Source organism: Buceros rhinoceros, unplaced genomic scaffold, assembly GCF_000710305.1.
Source record: "Buceros rhinoceros silvestris isolate BGI_N320 unplaced genomic scaffold, ASM71030v1 scaffold4198, whole genome shotgun sequence".
NCBI classification, from domain to species: Eukaryota; Metazoa; Chordata; class Aves; order Bucerotiformes; family Bucerotidae; genus Buceros; species Buceros rhinoceros.
The window spans coordinates 34929-57602 of NW_010427280.1; the positions used below are offsets into that span (position 1 = coordinate 34929).

The following is a 22674-nucleotide window of genomic DNA, read 5'->3' on the forward strand; positions in this document are numbered from 1 at the left end:
AGCGGTGAGCATCTGATCTGCAGTATTGTATTGGGGAATGGTATATAGACCTGGTCCTCACAGGGAGCTTCAGGAAGTATTTTGGCAAAATTGTTTGGAGTGTCATTTAGTGGTTAAGTAGTTGTAGAAATATGTGTTTCTGTTAAGCTTGTATGAATTGTGAATTTCTGCAGAGTTTTATGTATTGGTCAGATCTGGGTGGGTTTTTGTGAGGGTGTTGGAGGATGAGTCCAAGATAGTTTAACTATCCCAATTAAATTTCAAATCATTGCTCAACAGACTTGAGCTTTCCAAAGAGAGGGTTGCCAGCATGTTTTGACATTGAGTAATCTGTTTTTCTGTAGCTTTGTGTCAAGAAAGAGCTGTGCAGCTTTAGTAAAAACCTTACAGTTCTAGGCAGGGAGTACTAGACGTGGCAGAAATGTACGTGACAAAGTGCGGTGCTTCATTTTAGTGAAGTTTTAAGATCTTGAAAATATATTCTTAGAAATACCAGGTAATCTTGATAGTAATTTAAACTTCCATATAAATTGTGGAAATTCTCTGGAAAGAAAGTAAAGAAACAACTTTTGGAAGTGTGTGTTTTGTTTTGGTGGTTTTAAAGGTTGTGATGATTGCACAAGGTAATACAGGGTCCATTCTGCTTGTTTTGCTATCAGTAGCACAAACAAAAGGGTAGAACAGTGTAACCAACCCCACTGCCCCAACCCCTGTCCACAGAAAAAGACAATTTTAAAAAATGTGTGTTATGAAAATGAGTTCTTATTTATACCTGTTCCTTAGTTACTGTAGAGCCTGTGTCTTAACTCTGCAAAGTCTTTCTGGTGCCATTCATGATCACTGAGGTGGTAACAAGAAATTCTATGAATGTTTAGAAATCCTAATGGTAGTGATTCTGGCTGTTTTCCTACCTTTTTTTTTTTTTTTTAGCTTGTAGCTAAAATGTTTGTTCACGTCTGGCAAATTTCCTATAAGGAAAGCTGTTTCGTGAGCAAGAAGTTATTTTTTTTAAATGATGCAAGCAGCTCCATGCACCATGATTTAAGAGATTTTATTTTCCTCTAAGGCATAGATAGTCTTTTTGGTAATTTTTTTCTAGTCTTGTTACCAAACAAGACTCTAGTACTGTATTTTTAGCCAATGAATTTTTAGCCAGGCTTTGTCTTACACTAGAGGTTCTTCTGTGGTACTCATTGTAGTATGTGGAGCGAGGGATTTTCAGCGTTGGCCTCAGGCATTCTAGGAGTAGGCACTGGGCTTAACTACTGGCTCTGTCGTGAATAAATTAGTACTAAACTCTAGTCATTGTTTTGTGATGAGTGATTTGTAATGGCTGGGTGAAATTTTATTCTGTATGACTACCAGTCCTAGTTTAGCCATATGTTTTACAGTGTAAGAAAAACTGCTTATAGTTTGTTTTTCAAGTCTTTAAAGTTGGGGAAGGTATCCTTACGGTTCATTTAGGTAGAGCCTATTTCAAAGCTTAGAGGGCACTTGTAAAATTAAAAAGGATAATTGAAGGAATTGTATAAAACAGTGTCAGTAAATTAATGGGAACTACTAAGAATGGACAGGAAAAGGAATTTTGCTGAACTGTGAAGAATGAGGGTAAAAGAAAACCCAAAGAACAGTAGCTATTAGAGTGGGTTTAGAGGTGGCAAGTTCCACGGTAAATTGAACAAAGATGATGTAATCAAATATATATAGTGATGTTTAGCACAGTATACAGAGATCTTCAAAACTTTGGAACTGATTCAGGTTTTGGGGTTTTTTTTATACTGACTTTGTATTCAATGCATACCACTGTTAGTAAATACACTGCGTCTTTTGTAGACGGTGGACATTCACAAAGAGAAAGTTGCTAGAAGAGAAATTGGTATCTTGACTACAAACAAAAACACCTCAAGAACTCACAAAATCATTGCACCAGCTAACTTGGAGCGACCAGTTCGCTACATCAGGAAACCTATTGATTATACAATTCTAGATGATATTGGACATGGAGTGAAGGTAGGTGATATTACTGAAACAGCCAAACTGCAAATACTTTGTCTTTGTATATTTTCAAAATAACCCGATGCTTTTCATGGTAATATACCAGTTTCTCCTTGCCTAGCCAGCGTGTCTATAAAAATAAGAGGATTTCTGTTCAATTTGCAGATGTCCCTTCCTGTTCCCTTGCCCTCCAGTGTTTCTAAACCTTGCAAACGCACTGAATCTTATTTTAGAGGATATTCAGGACTGTGGATTTCACCTTTTAAAATGCTTCTGAATACCTACTTGTGTGATGCAGCTACTATTGTTTTAATCAGTTGCCAGAGATATATCTGGGAACTGAAAGGCTAATGGCCATCACTTTCTGCCTGAGTTAGCACTACAAAGTATGATCCAGCTTTAATTGCCACTGGATTACTTTGAGGCTTACCTGAAGAAAGGGTTTGCATGAGAATTATTATGTGCTCCCTTTCCTTCTTTCTGTCCAAGCCAATTATACCGGTATCCTGTGACGTGCTTTGTTAAAGTGAGCTCACTACAACTTTTGTGCCATGTAGGGTTTCAGAATGGGAATATTGGTGCTAAGTTTGAAGCCAGATGGTTCTCCCTCTTAAGACTAGGAAAAAAGGAGGAATTTCAGGGCAAAGACGAGACTGAGATGCAACTGGTGGCTGTTGTACACAAGTGTTGGATCAGTGCGCACAACAGCAGTAATGTCATGTGCGAGATTAGATAGGCATTTTTAAAAGCACATCCTGAATGTAAACACAGTCTTAGCAGGTATGAACTCATTGTTAACTTGTGCTGCCAGGAAAACAAATACAGAAATGAGGACACTGGCAGTGTCAGAGTTCCAGGAGAAGAAAGGTAAATAACGTGAAGCGGTGTCATTTTTATATGACAAACTAACAAATCTGTAAAACTGCTAAGCAGCAGTAAGGTAAGATGCTCCTTCCAGTCAAAGTGCACCAGAATTTCTTTTGCTTGACACCTAGCTGCATTAGGCTATCTGTGTTGTTCAGTTTGAACTCTGCTTGGATAGCTGTTTAAATGGCAATAGGTTGTTTAACCAAACTCTTCAAATTCTGAAGAGTCTGATTTAAATAACGTTACCAAACAATTTTACTCAAGGTCATCTTAACATCCTGTTCATTAACAGGAAGTCTTTTACCAAAGAGAGTCTTACCAAAAGAGTCAATCTCAGTTTGTAACCCTAAACATACTTTAAAAAGACAAGTGATTCTTCAAGCTTGATTGTAAAACCGAACAAAAAATCCCAGCAGTTTTGACCAGGAAATTATTATCGGCCTTGTGTTAAAATCTACTGCAAATTCTTAAAAATGTTGAGTTTATGTAGGTCAGCAGAACTCCTTCTGGATATGGATGGAACATGTTAACCTGTAGGATTACTGTTGTTAATATTTTAATGATCACTTTTGTTTTAAGGAGGCTATTTTATAACACATTAAAGAATAGTTTTTAATTGCTCTGCAATCTTACTTAGCACTGGCTCTAAGCTATTATAATTGGTATCCCAATAGCAGCAGAGTCATACTCACTGTGATGCAATGAATTACGTTCTTCTGAAAGAACGTAGTTCATCAAATGGATGATGACTGAAATGTGTATTTGCATCCATTTGTTATGCTTGTGATGTGCCTGAAACATCTTACAAATGATACTTACAATGCACTATATTTATTTAGAAAGTTAAAACTTATTGTGTGTTTGTGAAACAATAAGCAGAGAACTTGAAATCATGTGATCCTTAAGATCGATATATGTTCCAATCCGGTTAATCTTGTGTTCACAGAAGAAAGAACCACTTTTTTTGATAGGGAGAAAGCATCCAGTTGTGCTTATGAACCTGTCGTTTTTGTTGTGCTTGAGAAACCACAGATTATCTTATTAGATCTCTGACTGGAGAACAAAGGGGAAAAAAAGGAGCAGGAGCTTTAATTTGCCTATTTACAGCTCTTTACTGCTTGACCTGTGACCTTTTTTCCTTCAAATGAGTATTCAGTATTCAGGAGTTACTGCATAGATAGCATTAAAGTTTCGCTTAGCATCAGGGTGCCTCAGTCTGCGTTCTTTTTTCTTCTGTAGGACTTCCTCTCTAGTACTTGGACCTGGAATTATGCACTGTCAGGACAGTCAAAGAGTTAATGCAGCAGTCATTTGTTGCAACCCCTGAGAAAGATGGCAAACTGGACAGAGAATAGTACAGGAGAGAAAAGGAGATCCTTGGCCGAGAAATGCAGTATGCTGTGTTGAGAGTAGTAGTATAGGCACTTGAGTACCTATTCCTTCCACTCAGAAATTTGAAACATCAGTGGATACCATCTTCAGGAAAAGGTGCACTATAATATGATGCCTTAATAGGCGAGAGAGAATTGAAGTGCCATTATATGATTCCAGTAGTACCTCCCCATCTCCCCTTCCTGAAACTACAATGCTGCAAAAATCTAAAGAACCTTTTGTCTGAGAGAGAATTGCTTTCAGTGTTTTCAAATGTTTCCTGAGTTACCAAGTCTTCCAATCTGTTCTTCCCTCCAAAGAGATTTTAGTCAAGAAAATGACCAGAAAAAAATAAAGTTTGATCCATTCGAAGTGGTGTGTATTAAGGCACTGTAATGATCAGGCCATGCTGCTGAGGAAGAGGATTCTGCTCATGAACCCCCTAATGTATCTAGCCAGTCTACCCAGTATCAGACCTGGTTTTCCCGTGTAGCTGTATGAAGCAAAGACTGTGTTAATTAATAGATCCATGGAACTTTAAACTCAAATGCAGGAGATTTTCTAGTAAATCAGATTACATTTATTTTTTAATACTTTAGGGTCTTTTCTAAATGGGCGTCACTCTGGATGCTCCTCTGTTGATATGCTGCATATTTAACGTTCAGTGTTACAAAAAGCGTAAGATATATGATGATATGTTTAGCTGAACTGAAAACAGATCAAACTAGTATTTTTGAAAAAATTATTACAGGAAAAGAAGATACATGGTATTGTGCCAGTAAAGATGTAAGACTTAATGTCAGAAGGCTAGCACTTAGGCTTTGAAATAAGATTTTGGTGTTTGTTAATGTCTTAATTTATAGTTTAGAAAATAATTATACATGGTGCAGTATCTGTATAAAGTGCTGTACGTCTTACAAGACGTCATGATTTGCTCTTGATGTTTGTTCAAGAGATACCTCGTGGCATCAGGTTGAGTTATCTAACAACGTTGTCTAGGAAAGAGCATACGTTAGCTTACTATCTCAGAGGCTTCTGTTTCAGCTAGTTACAAAAATGCTAATGCATGTAACAATTTAAATGAACTCAGGGTGTTGATAAAGCTATCCTTTGACAGCTTAAATAAGCTAATCTCTGAAGTTAATCCATCTAGATCCTATGATCCATTCTGAAAGAAGCTGACTTTTTCTTAGCACTGTAAGAACTTGAGTAAACAGTGTACAAGCATTTGAGCATTAATTTTAAGGTGATAATCTAAAGGCTATGTGGTCAATGTATATTAAAGGTTTCAGCTTGAAAATCTTCTGTTCATGACACATTCTGCTTTAACCACTCTTTCTATGATCTACTGATACATTATTTTGTTAATGCTGAATGCTTAACTTTTTTCTTTCTTTTTCCTTTCTCTTCATATCTCGAAGTTCCAACTAACCTTTCAATGCTTTTTTTCCTTACCTCTTTTATTTGCTCCATTTATGCATTAAGTGGTTGCTTAGATTTAAGGTAAGAAACCCCAGGGCTGGATTTCCATTCTTACTCTTCTGAGACTATTACACACGGGGAGATGATTAACATGAATGTTACTGACTGTTTAAAACAACACCTACTCTCCCTCCTGTGTATCAGACTTTCCGCTGAGTTATTTCATTGCAGATAAACATTTTGTGATATAAATTCATATATTTATGTAAGGAAGCTTACACAATTAATTTTGAAATTTTTATGGCAAAATATTCACTGCCTTCAGCGTATCTACCAGATCATTTACAAGGGAGGAATGTTGTGCTAACCTTGTGTAGACAAAAATAGTGAATAGATAGCTGAGTATGAGCCTCCCCCTGTGTAATATTCTTTTTATCCTATATACGGTGTAAGTTATGATTTGATTGGGATTGATGTTGCAGTGTGAGATTGCTCAGATAATGAGCACCAAAGGTGTGTAACAAATTTAAATGTGTATATTATTTTTTAAAGTTGCAGTATCCTTAATTTTTTTTCAGAAAATGCCAGCACTATTTAAATACTGAGAGGCACTCATAAATTTTATAGTTGTATAAAATATTTAATAACCCTTCAACAGCAAGCTAAGTGATTTATTTAGTGAAATATTAAATGAATAGTGCATAAAAGTACTCAGACTGAACTATGAAGTATGTTAAATTCTCAATGATCTTAAAAAGCTTTAAATGTTAGTAGCCTTAGTGGCTGCAGAAGTAGCAATAAAAAGCATCAAATCAATTAGACAAGCAGTTAACTGAAGCTGTGTGATAACTATATTGGAATTCATAGCACATTAATTAATAGATAGGCTATGGCCTTTATTGAGTGTGGTGATACCGTCCTCCTCCTGAAGTGCAGCTGGTTTGGGGGAAGAGGGAACGGAAGTTTTTGTGATAGTAGCCACCATAGTTTTGAAGAGGGAACTGTATTTTGGAGCATTGAATATTAATATGTAATACAAGTATATTGATTATATGAAGTTCCAAGCTGATGTGAAATATTTCTCATGACTAAGTAATTTCCATGACTGGAAAAAGCTAAAAGAAAATCCTGCGCTTTCCTGAAAGGTTGCCTGTAAAACCAGTTATTACTGTAGCTATCCCAATGATGTCCCTATGGAATTGGCCAGATGGGCTTTTAGTAGATTATTTAAGTATTTGTAGCACATCTGATCACAATGGAAAATGTGTAATAAATGAGAGATTTCTTGCATGTCATTTGAAATGTATTTTTACATAAGCGTGTGAGGTGCAGTGTTTCAAGTCACATTGTGTTTTTAAAATGCTTTTTATTTGAGAATTGCAAAATATATCGCCTGGGCCCTTTCTGTCTATCCACACAAAATGGATACTTCTGTTGCTGAGTATGCCTTATTCTGGGTGCAGTTCATACTGGATGGTGGTTTTCTTAGTGATCTTAAACGCTTTGCAAACTCAAGTTTTCTTTGTTGCTCTCTGCAGTTGCGGTTATAAACAGGTGCTGACCATGCTAAAAAGATTTTAAAATTGCATAATTATAGTTTATGTGTGAACTGCCATATCTGTGCATCATCTGTAGTGGTGGTAAGAGTCTCTTCAGCTTTTCAGAGAAAGTGACTTTTTCTGTTTATAGGTTTGGAATGAAAATAACTTTTTTCTTTTTGCTATAAACCAGTTAAAATATTTCTGTATTTTTACTAGAGTGAACCCGATCAGAAATTTGATATTGGAAATCCTGATATGTCAACCAACTTCTCATTGCCAAGACATGAGGGTTTCGAATAGAAGAAAAAAAGGCAAAAAGCAGCACAGCACTTCTCAGTGGACATGAGTTATTCTTTAAGCCTCGCTAGAGTGTGCATCAGCCAGAAAGAAGGAAACTAAAAGGCAGCTACTAACTCCAGTTCCTGTGAATAATACTTGGAGACTGGCTATGAAGTGTTTAGCCTGTATTTATTTTTCATGGCTGCAAAAGAAACATTAGTTGTACCTAACACTTACAATATGAAACTGACTGGTTGTAGGAGAGCTAACTGTGCTTGTGACTGGGTACCTTAAATTTTAAACAGAGACTGAAGAAAATTCCATTTACAAGTCAAAGGAGTTATTTGTAGCATGTCCTGTGAGCAAATCAGTTGAAAATGACATTAAGCCTTTTTGTATTTACCAGACTTGGTTCTTCAATTACTTTATGTAGGTGGATGTGGTGAGAAAGAAAACTCATTTGCTGAAGCTTCTACTGGTGGTCAATTGCCAAGGCAAAGTTGAAATTTAGACATTTCAATTCCATATCAACTGGTTAATCAACAGACAAACATGGTTTAATTAGACCTGCAGAGTAAGTGTTCGAGTGCCTGAGCGTAGCCTCAGAAGGAATTTACTTCAAGGCCGTAGATCATGGACCAAAAATCTGTTCATCCTCTCTGTAGCGTTAACAAGATGAAGCAAGGTGTGGGAGGAAGTCTTCATTCAGCCTTAGGTTGTTTTTGCAGGAGTTAGGCATAAAAGTGCTCAAGAAGGTTGGGTAGCTGCTTGAAATTTCTGAATGTAGTCCATGGAATGTCACTGATGGGACAGTCTTTCTTACTAGATTTTGGGCAAAAGATTTTTTTTTTTAACATCCTGAAAGTTCTAAAATATCTGATGCGACCATAAAGCACCAGTTAAAAACTTCTGGGCTGAGTCCAGCTTTGGCTTTAGAAAGTAGCTCCTCTTGAGATTTGATTGTGTGGAATATCTGGTATTTGGGCTTTTTCAAAAACAAGACAAAACCAAACAGCAGAATCCCCGAAACAACAACAACAAAAACCCAACCAAACTGCCCCCCCCCAAAACAAACAACCCCCCCCAAAACAAACCAACCCCACTTCATTTCGATAATTGAGATGCTCTTCCTAAGAGTAAAAATACACGTTGAAATATTTGTTGCAGGTAAGTGCCGTGTAAATACACTGTGCAGTGGTGCAAATAGTTTTTGCACATCTGATGACCAGCTCTATATGACCAACTACCTGTTTCTGCATTTCTTGTTTGATTAATATTTTGCCCATGATAACATTCACAAGAATTGAATTGAACGAGCTACAGGATTTCTCAGTTTTAATGAGTTTTATTTCACTACAAATTTCATATACAATGGAGTGTTAAAGAAGCTTAATCTGTTAAATGTTTATAAAAAATGTAACTATGAAGGAAACTCAGTCATATGTAGGACGGTAAGAAGGTGATTTAATCACTGAGATCTGTGAAAAACTAGTTGCCAAAACCAGAAATTAGACAAGTAAGTCTTAATTATTCAAAATTTTAAACTTAAATCATCATTTTCTAAGGGCTGTAGTCAGTCACGCATCATGCCTTGAAGTCAGATGTTTTCTTTCTAAAACTGACACTGTAGCTCAATACAGAAAATATTGGATTAACTATTCTTGTACCCTTTTTAAACAGCATGGTGTGTTGCGGTCCATTTCTTTACAGTTCTTTTTAGGCTGTTACTGTGGAACTGGATCTCAGAGCATCCTCCAGGCTGTGTTACTTACCAAGTATTTGCTTATTTTAAGTTGTTTATACAATTTCTTCCCCAGCAAAACTACAAATTTCATCTCCAGTGCTGACAGAGGTATAGCTTTGGTAGAAGACATTTTCTTCTGTAGTGCAGGTGCTTGCTAGTTCACATATAAAAAGCTTCTGCAAGGTATCCAGTAAAAAAAAAAAAAAAAAAAAATTATCCAACATCTCCCTAGAACTGTTTGTTGTTCCTTCATGTAATTTTAGTTGGTAATACTTTCTACTTTATTGCTTCTGTGGGAAAGGGCAAAAAAAGAATTGGAAAAATCCCTGCATAGGGAAACCTATGCATTCTGCATAGACCCTGTGCACTACTTGTCTCTTCTCAGGGCTGTCTTCCTGCTTTTAGAACTGTCACCTGTTTTCTTTTCCTGAGGTTTGTATCAGTACTGCCTCTTAATTATTTTTCTTTTTTAAATGCAGTTTTAGGTGTTTTGGCAGTTGGAAGCAAAGGCAGAGATAGTCCTTTGTGTATCTGATTGCAGGCTCTGTTTGGCCACACAGTTTCCTAACAGACTTTGCAAGCTCTTAACTCCAAACCAACCACAGATCTGTGGGGGCCTGTGGTCAGATCAACAACCAACAGACAGATGCATTCCTCTGCTTTTACCCTCTAATTAAGCTGGCTGCAGCTGGATAGTTCCCGCTTTATGAAGCTAGGGAAATGTTGTCAGAAACAGTGCAACTTCTGACAAATTCCAGCTTACTCCAGAAAAAGAATTTTTGAAACATGACAGCAAATGCAAATGTGGCCTTGAGTTCTGGTCATTGATTCGGATTTTAGAAGTTTGTAAGAGGGATGTGTGTGAATGGAAACTATCTTTACAACCATATGTGCAAAATGGAAAAGGCAGTACAGTTTTGCAAGAGGGGAGCATTAATGTATTTCTTTTTTTTCCATTTTTTCCTCCTAGTAAAGGTCACTGTAGAAGGGGACCATCAGAAATGTTACAATGTTTATCTCAATTGAAGTTGCAACTTCCATAGTTTTAAATTTTCTTCTTTTTTGGGGTGGGTCTTTTCTCAAGGCAGCCTGTAACCTTTTTTAGTGTCTTGCATGATGTTGTCTCCACAGATGCGTCCATTTTGATCAGAACTGTTGGAATAATTTTGTATTTTTCACTTCTCTTCAGTGATTATTTGGCCGTAAGTCAAAGGGGAAGTTACTCAGATAGGTTTATTTAACTTAGAGTAGCTGATCTTAAAGTCATCAGGCCTGTCAGATTTGCAGACAGACCTGTAAACTTTACTTTTCAACACTGAAATTGAAATGTCAAGAGAGCGAGAAATTAATCTCAAGGAGCCTGTGTCTAAGCTTACTGCATTTCCCCATCTTTCAGTTTAGTCTTTTGTAAAGTCTCCTTCTTTGTGACTAAAATTCATGGCCAAAAAAGGATCGCTTTTTCTTTGGCCTCATTTTCTAAAGTTTTCTTCCTATCCTGTGTCAAGGATATGTTTATTCACAGTGTTAATGAAAGTAACTAGCAGTCACTGGGGTTCTGTGTTGGTCAGGCAAGTATTGCTTCTACTTCTTGCTGTATGCTCTGTGATGTCACTGCATCCTCAACCTCTACTGTCCTTTCTTTTCATGTAGCTGTAGCCCACTGGAAACTGAAAAGTTTTTGTTCCTGTGATGACTGTATACAAATAATATTCTTTATGGTTAAATATATGGAATTTTGTATGAACTGTAAAGTGATAGCCTAGTGGTTTACATCATCAGATGTCAGAAACAATAGTGTAGCCAGTTAAAACACCTAAATGGACTAATCAGGGACACACAGATTGGTCTAAGTTTGCTGTCATCTAAAGGCACCTAAACCCCCTGCCCTACAAGGCTTAATGGGCTGTTGGAAATCTAGCAAGTGACAATGTAGTGAGTGTTAAATTAAGTAGTGGGGTTTTTTTTGTTTGTGTGTAGTTTTTTGGACAACGCAAATAGATAGGTAAGTGGGTAAAACAGGCATCTTTAATTAAAGTGGAAATACAGGATGTGCTGCAACTTTAAAAAAAAAAATTCAGTTTTTGTGCTATTTCTTAATGTTCCGTGTATAGAATAAAATATGCTTCATTTTACACTTTCCCTTCTTCCCTTCAAGTAGTTGTAGTTCAGTGCTTACCTCATCCCTTTCTTGAATTAACTTTAGATTTCTTGTTGCTTAGAGTTGGCTTAAAGGACTTTATAATGATGTGCAAAAGAATTCTGTCTTAAATTGACATTACAAAGTACTCTTGCACAGCTAAATCCAAGCATCTGTTTTTGAATCTGACAGGAAAAAAAAAAACCAGCAACAAAAAAAACCTTGCAACGCTTGGTTTTCCTTTCCTCCCAGCAGATTGAAACTGTGAATATTTAGAGCAGGCGAATCAGATTTCAGTGTATTAGAATACTGAATATACTGATTTTTACATTGTTTTCAATATTTATCAGTTCACAAATTTAAACATCTCCAGGGTTTTAAGCAAGTTGTTATAGTCAAATTTTAAAGGAATGATTTGCCTTTAATGATGTTTGCAAATACTCTTAATACCTTGATCACTGTGCCTTTTTCATATGGGAAGTGGGGGCAGTAGGCAAGACTTAAGTTTTGGAAATAAGAAACACTGTGAAATAGACCATGAAGGAACATCAGAAAAAGAGCTGTAAGCATGCTTATTTTGGTTTGTTGAATATCTCTGTGTCAGAGCAAAGCTGTTTATCAGAGGCTTGTAAGAAAAACATGTACTGATTCCTGTAAGGGTGCATGCTTTGGGAGAGTTATGCTTCGCTGGCTGTATACAGATAAGCAAATTCCTACATAAATACCAGTTGTTTATGATTCCTAGACTGATCAATCAGTCAGGAGTGCAGAGGAGATTTTAAAGAAGTTAGAGTAAATTATTTTCTAAAAAAGTTACTTCATTAGTATTTTAACCTCAGAGGAGAAGGGGGCAACTGGAATTACATTACATCACATCCCTGCTAAATACTTTTCTCCCTATACATTTATTATCAATTCTTAGAGATTAAATTACTACAGATTTGGTGGGGGAAAAAGTACATCTTGGTATTTTTCTCCATATATAAGTTTCTATGTTTATGTATATATAAATAATATTTGCTATAAATACTGTCTTAAAATCAATATTGTACTGTGAAAACATTAATGAATCATATTTGGAGATTACTTTGACTTCTCTATATGAATTACATTAAATTGTGGCCTTTTAGATAAACCTTAGTCTTTTCTACGGGTATTAAAAAATATATTTGCAAGTTTCCCATTCAGTAGTGCAACCTGAAATAACTGTCTTTATCTCAAAAGATGACTGGGAAGTTTAACCAAGTTAGATACAATGTCTGTATTGTCAGTGGTTTGATGTTTGTGATAACCTAAAGGCAAATTCACTTCTGGTATATACAATTATTTTAAAAAACCCTGTGTAATAGAGTCCTTTGAGCACAACTCTTGACTTCAAGCAGAGTGGAAATTGCATATAAAATGCATGGCCTCTCAATTTTTTTTGTTTGTTTAGATTTTCCCCTACTGAGAGTTAATTGCTAAAGGCATCTCAGTGTCTCTTCCGTGGAAGCTGAGCTGAGTGAAGGCCGTTTTTCTCCCCGTTTTTTCATGCAGGTTAGCACACAGAATATGAAGATGGGTGGGCTGCCTCGTACAACACCACCCACCCAGAAGCCACCAAGTCCACCAATGTCTGGAAAAGGAACTATTGGGTAAGTGCAGTTACCAAATGTGTACGTGGCTTTGGTGAGAAAAGGGAGAATCCTTTTTGTGTAGCGTGGGGGTTTTTTTGTAGTTTTTGTTTTAAACATTCGTAATGGTGAAGAGGGGTTACAGTCACATCCCCTTATACTGATCATGTCTTATGTATCAGTTAGGGCATTTCCGCCAGAAGATGGTGCGTGTCATCAGCCTTTCCCAACAGCAACCTTTTTATCATTGCAGAACACTTAGAACTACATGCTTTAGAGTAAAAAGTCTTTAACTGTGTAGCTTTGGCAGGTGGTGCTAAACAACTGGAAAATTAGTATGTGGCACCTGTTCATTAATGAATTTTTTGTGCTGTGTGTGATAAAAGTACTTTCCTGTTAAGTCTATGAACCTGACTTTGACCTTAGGAAAATGTGTTACAATCAGGATGAATGCTGCTTGTGATTATATACAATCACAAGACTGTGGTGCTTTATTTTATAACAAGGTATGGATACTTTTAAAACAAAAATGGAATGTGCAATACAGAGTTTATTAATAGGAAGATTGAAATACATGAAGAACTTCCTCAATTGTTTTTTCTCATCTTATGAAGTAGATACTGCAAACCTAGCAGAAAAAATTCTTTTTTTAAGAATGGAAAATCTTTTTGTCTGCATTATCTTAATTTGCTTCTGAAATGTGCATATCCTTGTATAGGCGTCACTCTCCCTATCGTACGTTGGAGCCAGTACGTCCTCCAGTGGTACCAAATGACTACGTGCCTAGCCCAACGCGCAATATGGCTCCCTCACAACAGAGCCCTGTTAGAACAGCTTCTGTGAATCAGAGGAATCGCACATACAGGTATTCAGTGTAGTCCTGTACAAAGTGCAGTTAGTATTGTGTGTGTATGTGGACAAAAAATGCTACAGTAAATATCAAATCCATCTGTACAACGAAGCTTGCTAATTGATGGTATGGACTGGGACATTCTTTTCATTTGGCATGAAAAGAATGCATTCTAATAAAACCAGAATAGTGAATCATGTAAATATTGTTTGCTTAATACCCTAGTTTACCTTAAGGGCTATCACTTAGTTACGGTACTTAATGAATTACTAAAATAGGTTAAGTCTTTCATAGGTAGATTATGATACTATTCTACAAAATGCTTACAAAACTGGGAAAAGACTGCACACCACTTGCCTTCTACCTGTTGAAAGACTGCTTATAGTTCATATTTGATTTGAACATTCTTTGATGTTAATAGATTGAGTAGCTGAAAAAGAGCACTGTGTTTTGAGGATACTGGTGATTTCAAACACAGAATAAAGCTGAATTGTATTACCAAAGGTTTTGCAGAAGGCTGGCCTTTTCTTTAGGATAGTAAGAGTTTCATGACATGACAAGTCTAAATACTTCTCTTGAAATCTTTACATCATAAGTACTTAAGGATGGCTTAACAGGCTTAAGGTGGAGTTAAACTATGAGAAAATCTGACTTTTACTTTCCTATCTTACAATTTCCAGATTTCAGTAGTCTTATATGAAAGCTTATAAATCAAGGGTCTAAGCAGTCTACACATTTTATAAGTTACAGAAAAAAGGTCTGTAATTGCTTGGTATGGGTTTAACAATGTTGGAATGATGTGCTTTGGAAGAAGGTTCCGAAGTGTTTAATTTTTTGGCAAGTTCACTAAGACTAATTGAAAAACCTATTGTGTTGTAGTCAAAGTAAAGAGTTTTAGTATTTCTTTTCTTTTGTTCCCAGTTACGTCTCTGAATTAGTAAGGTGCTATGTGAGGGATCTTATGTTTCAGCATGTGCAGCAGCACATTCATACTCTGGTTTCTTGGTTTCTTGCAGCAGCAGCGGGAGTAGTGGAGGAAGCCATCCAAGTAGTCGGAGCAGCAGTCGAGAGAATAGTGGCAGTGGAAGTGTGGGTGTTCCTATTGCTGTTCCCACACCATCTCCTCCCAGTGTCTATCCAGGTAGATGGAAACTTGCTGTTTCTCTTTCTGACTCAGTATTAACCTTTAGTATTTGCAAGTCTCCTAAACCTCAAGAGAAATCTCACAGTTCATCATCCAGAAACATGCAAGCCCTGAAAATTGCTTGCTGTCGATAGTTCAAGTCAAGTAATCTTTTCTGGGAATGTCTGATGTGTTCTAATGCTGCTTTTTAGCAAAATTTTTTGCCCGGCTGCCTGCATGTGACTGGGTAGGACACACTTTTCAGTGCTCTGGGGGAAACTTCTCCCTTGTCCTTTTAAACAAATAAATATTTTTTCATTGGCTGTTCATGCGGATAACATAGAAGCACGTTTTTAGAAATCTAGATGAAATGAGAGGAGGCACAGAGTAAATCGTTGGTACGTTAATGCAAGCCTGAGTTGTCACAAAAAGACACTTGTTCAGTGTAATTGCCCAGGTCTTTCCAGAAATAGGAAGTGATATTAGCACTCCTTTTTCCTTCGCTCAGCCCTTTCAGTGAAGAAGAGTGTATGGTTGGCTTGCAGTGTGATCTGAAGTATGTGCTTCTTCTGAACCAAAGAACTGGAAATTCTTGGCCTTCCTCTTACCTGTATTTTCTAATTTGTACAAAAACTACAGGTAGCAGTGCTATACAGACTGAAGCGTAAATAACAAGGTGTAAAGACATCTTTCAAAAGTAATGGCTTTCAGTGAAAAGTTCTGGGTTGTTCCTTTCAGACCTGGAAAGAAGTGTATTTGCTTGACCCTCATTTACCATCTACATAGGAATGAGCCTTCCTTTAACAGCTCCATTTTTCTCCCATCTCCTCGTGCATTCTAAAATACTATGCATCTAATAAATAGCTAACACTGAATAGTCAAAGGCTCTCTCTACTCCTTGCTAACATATCTCCTTATTAACTCCACCTCTTCCTCCTCTCTTCACTTAGCCCCTGCTGGCTCGGCTGGCACTTCTCCCCTTCCTGCTACCTCTGCTCCTGCCCCCACTCCTCCTGCTCCTGCCCCTCCCTCTGCTGCCCCAGATGCTGCTGCTGCAGGAGCTCAGCCCCTGGCTGATGGCTTCACCTCTCCAACTCCCCCTGCTGTTTCTTCCACACCTTCTACAGGTGAGTGTCTGCTCCAGATGGAGGTGGGCAGATGAACCCAGATGCGATCACATTCCAAGACTTTTCAAAGTTAATTCAGAAGCAGTGATTTTTTTTTTTAAATAGAACCAGAAAATATCTGCTAATACCCATTGACAAGGTCATGGTTATAGTAGACAGTTCAAGGTGTGCTAGTTTCATAAACAGCAATAATTTTATTATTTTTACATCACTCTTTTATTGTGGTTTGGATACTGAGAATCTCATAGAATAATTATGTTTGGGGGGAACCAGCACTGATGGTTCCAGGTCTGATTATTCTCTTTCAGTAACAGAATAAAAAAAGTGCATCTAGCAAAGTAAAATTTGTATGACTTGTCTCTTTGATGCTTTCAAATAGCAAGTCTCCTTTCAATGAACTGATAAAAAGGGCAATTTTTTTGTGTTCAATGTCGGGTAAAATACAATATTATGCAGAATAGTACTAAAGCATTTTGTTCTAATAAGTGGTACTTACGGTCTGTATTGGAACTTGCTTTCTTTAATGCTTATGAAATCACCCTAGAATTTTTCGTTTTCGCATATGCTGAAGTTGCAGCATATAGTACTTACTAACCATCACATTGTCGTGTGTCAGCTTTTGATGAGGAGTTACAGCTGCATTGTAAAGATCTCCTAAAGACAGCCAAATTCATGTATAGCTCCCCACGTGCTTTGTAACTTATTACAGTGAAGGCTGATGAGTGGAGGTGTGAATCGGTTTGTATGTTTACTAGTGTTGGTCTCTCTTAGTATGAATTTCACCCGGCACCTGACCATTTGTGAAATCATATTTAGTTTAAGGTGCTGTGGCTCATATAAAATTAGAAAATACTTACACTAGAATCCGTGACTATGACTCGAAGCTTCTGAACTGTGGTGAATTTGGTTATCAGAAGATGATCCTGATGTCTAAACTACTTTCAGGTTTAGAAGACAAGCTGTGTCACATGGAGCCTCAATTAGTTTTCCATTTTTGATGCACTGTCAGTATCCCAGTTCTAAAAACATATTGCTTCTGTATTTTTGATAAGTCAAAATCAAGCAGAGATTAGTATTTTAATGGCTATAAATGCACAATCACAGTTCTGTAAGAGAAATTTCAGATCTTCTGTTTTTAAGATCTTTTGTTTCCTTTTGCTATGAGTGAAATTGCTTGTGTGGCTTCTCTGAAGTAGAGTATTTGAAGAAACTGGATAGTTTACCATTTATGAGGCTGTAGGTTGTTGCCCTGTAAGGATCTCATGTCCCTTTTTCTTGTCTCTAATCACCAGCATTTTCTACCAGTGCATTAAGTAATGGGGAGACAGTCACATGAGAAAGACGCACTAGGAAAAATGTGAAAAAGCTGATATACTAGGTGGATTACTTCTTAACTGTTCTTCATAAAAAGTGCATTTTTTGGGATGTGCGTATCTGTACAAAGCAGGAGGAATGTGAATCTCCAGTTCATTAATTCGCCCTTAGAAGCAAGGAGCAGAGCAAGCAACTTAAATTTTATTTACGGACCTAGTGTGAAGTTTTGCAAAGCAATCAAAACATAGTGCAGAACAATGCAGGTGCTCAAAAAACTGCACATTCGTTTTTTTCTGTTTCCACCTGCATGTATGTCCCCTGTACCACTGTGACCATTCCTTCTTCTCTTGGTATCTTGCAAACTCTTAAATTAACCTCTAGCCCAAATGGTGGAGACAGAATAGTTAGGGAGGGTAATAACCTATATGGGTATAATAAATTCAATTTACTGTTCATGTTTCTATACAGAATATAACCCATAGACCTTTGTGTGAGGACAGAAGATACCTTGATGGTCTTGCTTTATTAATTGCTTGCTTAGATTCAGCATCAATTACAGAATCACAGAATCATCCGGTTGGAAGCGACCTTTAAGATCATTGAGTCCAACAGTTCACTCTGCACTGCCAGTGTCCCTAAACCATGTCCCTCACCATCACATCTACACATCCTTTAAACACTTCTAGAGGTGGGGACTCCACCACTTCCCTAGGTAGCCTGTTCCAATGCTTGACAACCCTTTCTGTAAAGAAGTGTTTCCTGATACCTAACCTAGATCTCCTCTGGTGCAACTTAAGGTCATTTCCTTTCGTCCTGTCACTTCTTACATGGGAGAAGAGACCAACTCCCACTTCTCTACAACCTCCTTTCAGGTAGTTGTAGTGAGTGGTGAGGTCTCCCCTGAGTCTCCTTTTCTCCAGACTAAACAAGCCCAGTTCCCTCAGCTGCTCCTCATAAAACTTGCCCTCCAGACCCTTCACCAGCTTTGTTGCCCTTCTCTGAACATGCTCCAGCACCTCAGTGTCCTCCCTGTAGTGAGTGGCCCAAAACTGGACACAGTACTCAAGGTGTGGCCTCACCAGTGCCGAGTACAGGGGGACAATCCCTTCTCTCCTCCTGCTGGCCACACTATTGCTGACACAAGGCAGGATGCTGTTGGCCTTAGTTGGCCACCTGGGCACACTGCTGGCTTGTGTTCAGTTGGCTGTTGGCCAGCAGCCTCAGGTCCTTTTCCACTGTGCAGCTTTCCAGCCACCCTTCCCCAAGCCTGTAATGTTGCAGGGGGTTGTTGTGGCCCAAGTGTAGGACGTGGCACTTGGCCTTTCTGAACCTCATACAGTTGGCCTTGGCCCATCAATCCAGCCTGTCTGCTTTGAACAGGAAGTGATTAAAATGGAGACCAAGTTTTTCAGGAGTTGTTTTGGTTGTCAGCTTCCTGAAAAGAGGGTCTTTGAGTATGATTTCATTTATTCCATCCTTAAAGCAGTTTCTAACATTCTCTTCTCCTGAGATGATTCTCTGAGTGTTTCCTGAACAGCACTGAGATAGTTAGGATTGTGTTTTTCCGTCGTAGAAGATAACAGCTTTGAATCTTGGAAACAGCATACCGTTTGTACATGGATGTGCTTAATTGCTGGACTGTGAAGTGTTGTGGGTTTTTTGCAGGTTTATAAATAACTAAATTAGCAAGAAGTTATTATAATACAGGATATAAAATGGGTAACTGGGAATTACTGTCTTTCATTTTGAGGCTTTGTAGCTTAGATACCTTTGTATTTTCATGGCTTTTGCAAGCAGTGCTAAGCACAGGCAGTTGGGAGAGTTGTTTTTTGTGTTGCTGTGGAGACATCCAGTGTCCTGCCAGCCTGGCAGCCGAACTGGCTGACTGGTCCTAGGATGCAGACTGTCTTAAAAAAAAAAGAAACCAACAAAAAACAACCCCAAAAGCTTCCCAAGCTTTTGAGTCTTTGAATGCAGATATTAAAAAGGCAGGCATCATTCTTCTCTTTGCTAATGCATTTCTCTTTCTAACCTAGGTCACCCAGTACAGTTCTACAGCATGAACAGGCCTGCATCTCGACACACCCCCCCAACAATAGGGGGATCTTTGCCATATCGGCGTCCTCCTTCGATCACATCACAGACAAGCCTTCAAAACCAGATGAATGGAGGACCATTTTATAACCAGAACCCAGGTAAGAAAGTTTTTTCTGTTCTTGTTGAGTTCTGAGATGTGTATTTAGTTTTCTACAGAACACTGATTCTTCATTAATCAGACTTTTTCTTGAATGCTTTTTCCTTCTGATTAATGATCAGTTCAAGAAATTGCACTTGTTATACAAGGGTAAGCATTAGACACCTTAGCATTAGACACAGTGGTGTTTGGTATGGGATGCAAGGGAGCTGTGTCATCTGCTAAGTCCTCAGGTGATGTTATTTTAATGGGTGACCTGTCTTAAAAAGAAGGATGATGTATTAGCAAGGAATGGTATGTACTGTGTGTCAGGCAGAATGCAGTAGCTTTTTATCGAAGGAGTCCTTTTCCCTGTGCTTCTGATGTGACATGAAGGTTTTAATACCAGAGTAGGGTAGACTTAATTTTTTTACAAAGCTCCAGAAAGGTGCAGGGGACGTAGTGGAGGTTCTTTGTTAGGAAATGCCCTATTACCAACAAGACTGAATGTTGAGTTACAGGCACTGCACTGCAGTGCGTTTGTGTTTTGTGGTTGCTTTGGTGGTATTTTTCTTATAAAATGAGCACTGAACTGGAATTAGGTCAAATGCTGCAGTCTGAATATAAGGGATTTGATTGGGTTCAAATATTATTGTTTGTGAGCTACCCTGAAAAAAGATGTGTGTGCTTAGCTTGAGAAGGAAATGGATAGTCTTGCTGGGGACAGGGTTGTGGAGCAGGTTGTATGACTAAATCGCAGCCCTGTTGCCTGAAATATGCGGTATTTGTTAAATACGTTATATGCCTATTGGAGGATGAAGGGGAATAGGCAGGAAGGAAAGGGTAATCGCAATAAAAGAAACCTTTCAGCATTTCCTTTACAGTAAAGAGGATTTTCAGTATATCCAGAGAGTTTCTGACAACTCCTGTGCATTTCTGCTTTAGTAAAGGGATAATTCTCTGCAAGCAACTATTGTATTGTTAATAGGCAATCATAGAAGATGCCAAATAGACTTTAAATAAGTTACATAACCACAGTTCTGTCTGTCTTCTCAAAAGAGACGGTAATGATTATGGTGATTAGTCACTTGAGCTGTAAAACATCAATTATACTGGCCTACTCGATACAACATAAATAGGCAGTTGTAGTAAAAGACCTTTTTTTATACACCTAGCAGAATTTCTTAGCTTTGCAATTACACTCAACTTCTTTTAGTCTGAGCCTTAAAAAGAGAGGATGCTAAAACATGCATAACTGATGAAGACCCGAAGAACAGAGGGACTGTTGTGTCTGTAAGGAGCAGTGTTAGTAGTGACAGGACAGGGGTCACGACTGCTTCTCAGCATTTTTGAAGAGGGAGAAAATTAAAGAGGTGAACTTAACAGGTGAAAAAGACCTTGCAACAGTTAGAGGAGTGTGTGAGCTAGGGCTTGTTCTTTGCAGGCTGTTTGACAATAAAGCAATACTGTTTTTTTCACTTCCACTTTTTAGTATGTTGGCATAGTCATTTTGATTTATTCACTTCACAGGAGAATGAAATACACTTGCTTTGCCCTGTTCTTTTGAATGCCACATTTAAGATAATATTTCTCTGCTTCATGGTGAGACTTTTTTAACAACTGAGAAGGGATGCAGACACTAAATGATCCTGTGGTCAGTAGTTCCTGGGGTCCTCCTTTCTACCCTTTGTAAAATGGGTGCAATGTTTTCGTTTCTCCAGTCACCAGGGACTTCACCTGACTGCCAGAACTTTTCAAATATCAGGGAGAGTGATCTCAGCATATATCTGTCCTAAAGCTCCTCTTGCCTGCCATGCCACCTAATGAGTGTTTTACTTTGCAACCTTAGATACCAGTTTCTAAGTAGTATACAGCTTAACATAGGCTGTGAGAAGAAACTGGGCAGGTATGGAGATGGTGCTCTACACTACTGTTTGTATAGCTGAATCCTTACCAGGCTGAAGCATTCTAGTGGAAGGTGCTCTTGAACATTTCTGAATTAATTTACAGCATCTGTAGGTGAACTCTTAAAGTACCAGTGGTCTATATGGAAGGAAGCTGGGAGGGAGTGTTTAAGATGGTGTTTATCTCATCTTTTGAGACAGCAGAGATACAGTAAAGTTCTTCTGATGCACTTTTATAAACAAAGTAATTATTAATAAAATATTTATTGTATTGGCTCCTAAAGGTCAAAACTAGCTTAGAGTCCTTATATATCATATAGAGACAATATAATATGATAGTCCTTGCACTATGTGTGAGCGAAGCACAAACCAAATGGTTAAAATAAACAAGGAATGATATCAGCTAGTTAGCATCACCATTTTGATTAAACTACAAAACTGAAACTAAATTAAGGGATTTTTTTAATTATTATTATTTACTTGTCTAGATTGATTTATTTTTCTGTGTGGAAAGCCTTGTTATTTCTTTCACAGAAATAGATTTAAGTACACAAACAAAGTATGCTGAAGGGACCTAGGGAACTGATGCTAGCCTCATATTCATATAATCCATATTGATTATCCATATGATGCTGAGTAGATGAAACATTCTGAAAATGAACACTTTTATAGCATATATAATTTAAAAAGCAGGTTCTTCATAGTTGCATGAGAATGCTGAATTCATGAAGATTAATGCATTTCAGTAGGACTTCAATTTCTCTTCTCCTGCTTTGAAAAAAATGCAAGGCCAAATCTTTTTCCAGCTACTGTGGTTACACTTGAAGGAATAAATACTCTGAGGTCATGCCATTCCAAGTCAGAGAAGCTGTAATTAGAAATGTATTTCAGTTTTTCTCAAGAAATATCAATTAAATGGTGAGATAGTGGAGCTTGCTTTATATGGAGGTACCAAAGTTATTTTTGCAATGAAAAGGATGGATGCTTTGTTGTTTTTTTTTTGTTTGGGGTGTGTGGTTGTGAAAGGAATGTGAATGGGAGTGACAGAAGACATCAAAGCACTTCAGATAACAGCTACTGAAATAACCAAACAGAAGAAATTTTAAAACATGAATTTGAAATGCCCTGGAGTTCTTTTTATTTGCTGAATTTATTTATGATGGCGTGAAATAATTCTGAAAAATACTACATCATACCTGACAGTTTTCTTACTA

General features: G+C 37.7%; 1 protein-coding gene across 3 annotated transcripts in view; it reads left to right on the top strand.

Annotated features, from left to right (window-relative positions):
* ABI2 (abl-interactor 2) overlaps positions 1–22674 on the top strand; it is a 34687-nt gene that overhangs the window by 6122 nt on the left and 5891 nt on the right. For 2 of the 3 annotated variants that reach the window (XM_010141810.1, XM_010141811.1), the window contains exons 2-6: positions 1834–2010; positions 4607–4636; positions 12905–12990; positions 13688–13834; positions 14842–14960. In XM_010141810.1, coding sequence (XP_010140112.1) covers positions 1834–2010; positions 4607–4636; positions 12905–12990; positions 13688–13834; positions 14842–14960 — 559 coding nt within the window. Of the gene's footprint in view, positions 1–1833; positions 2011–4606; positions 4637–12892; positions 12991–13687; positions 13835–14835; positions 14961–19419; positions 19579–22674 lie in introns of all 3 variants that reach the window. The other variant, XM_010141809.1, reaches the window with a different exon arrangement.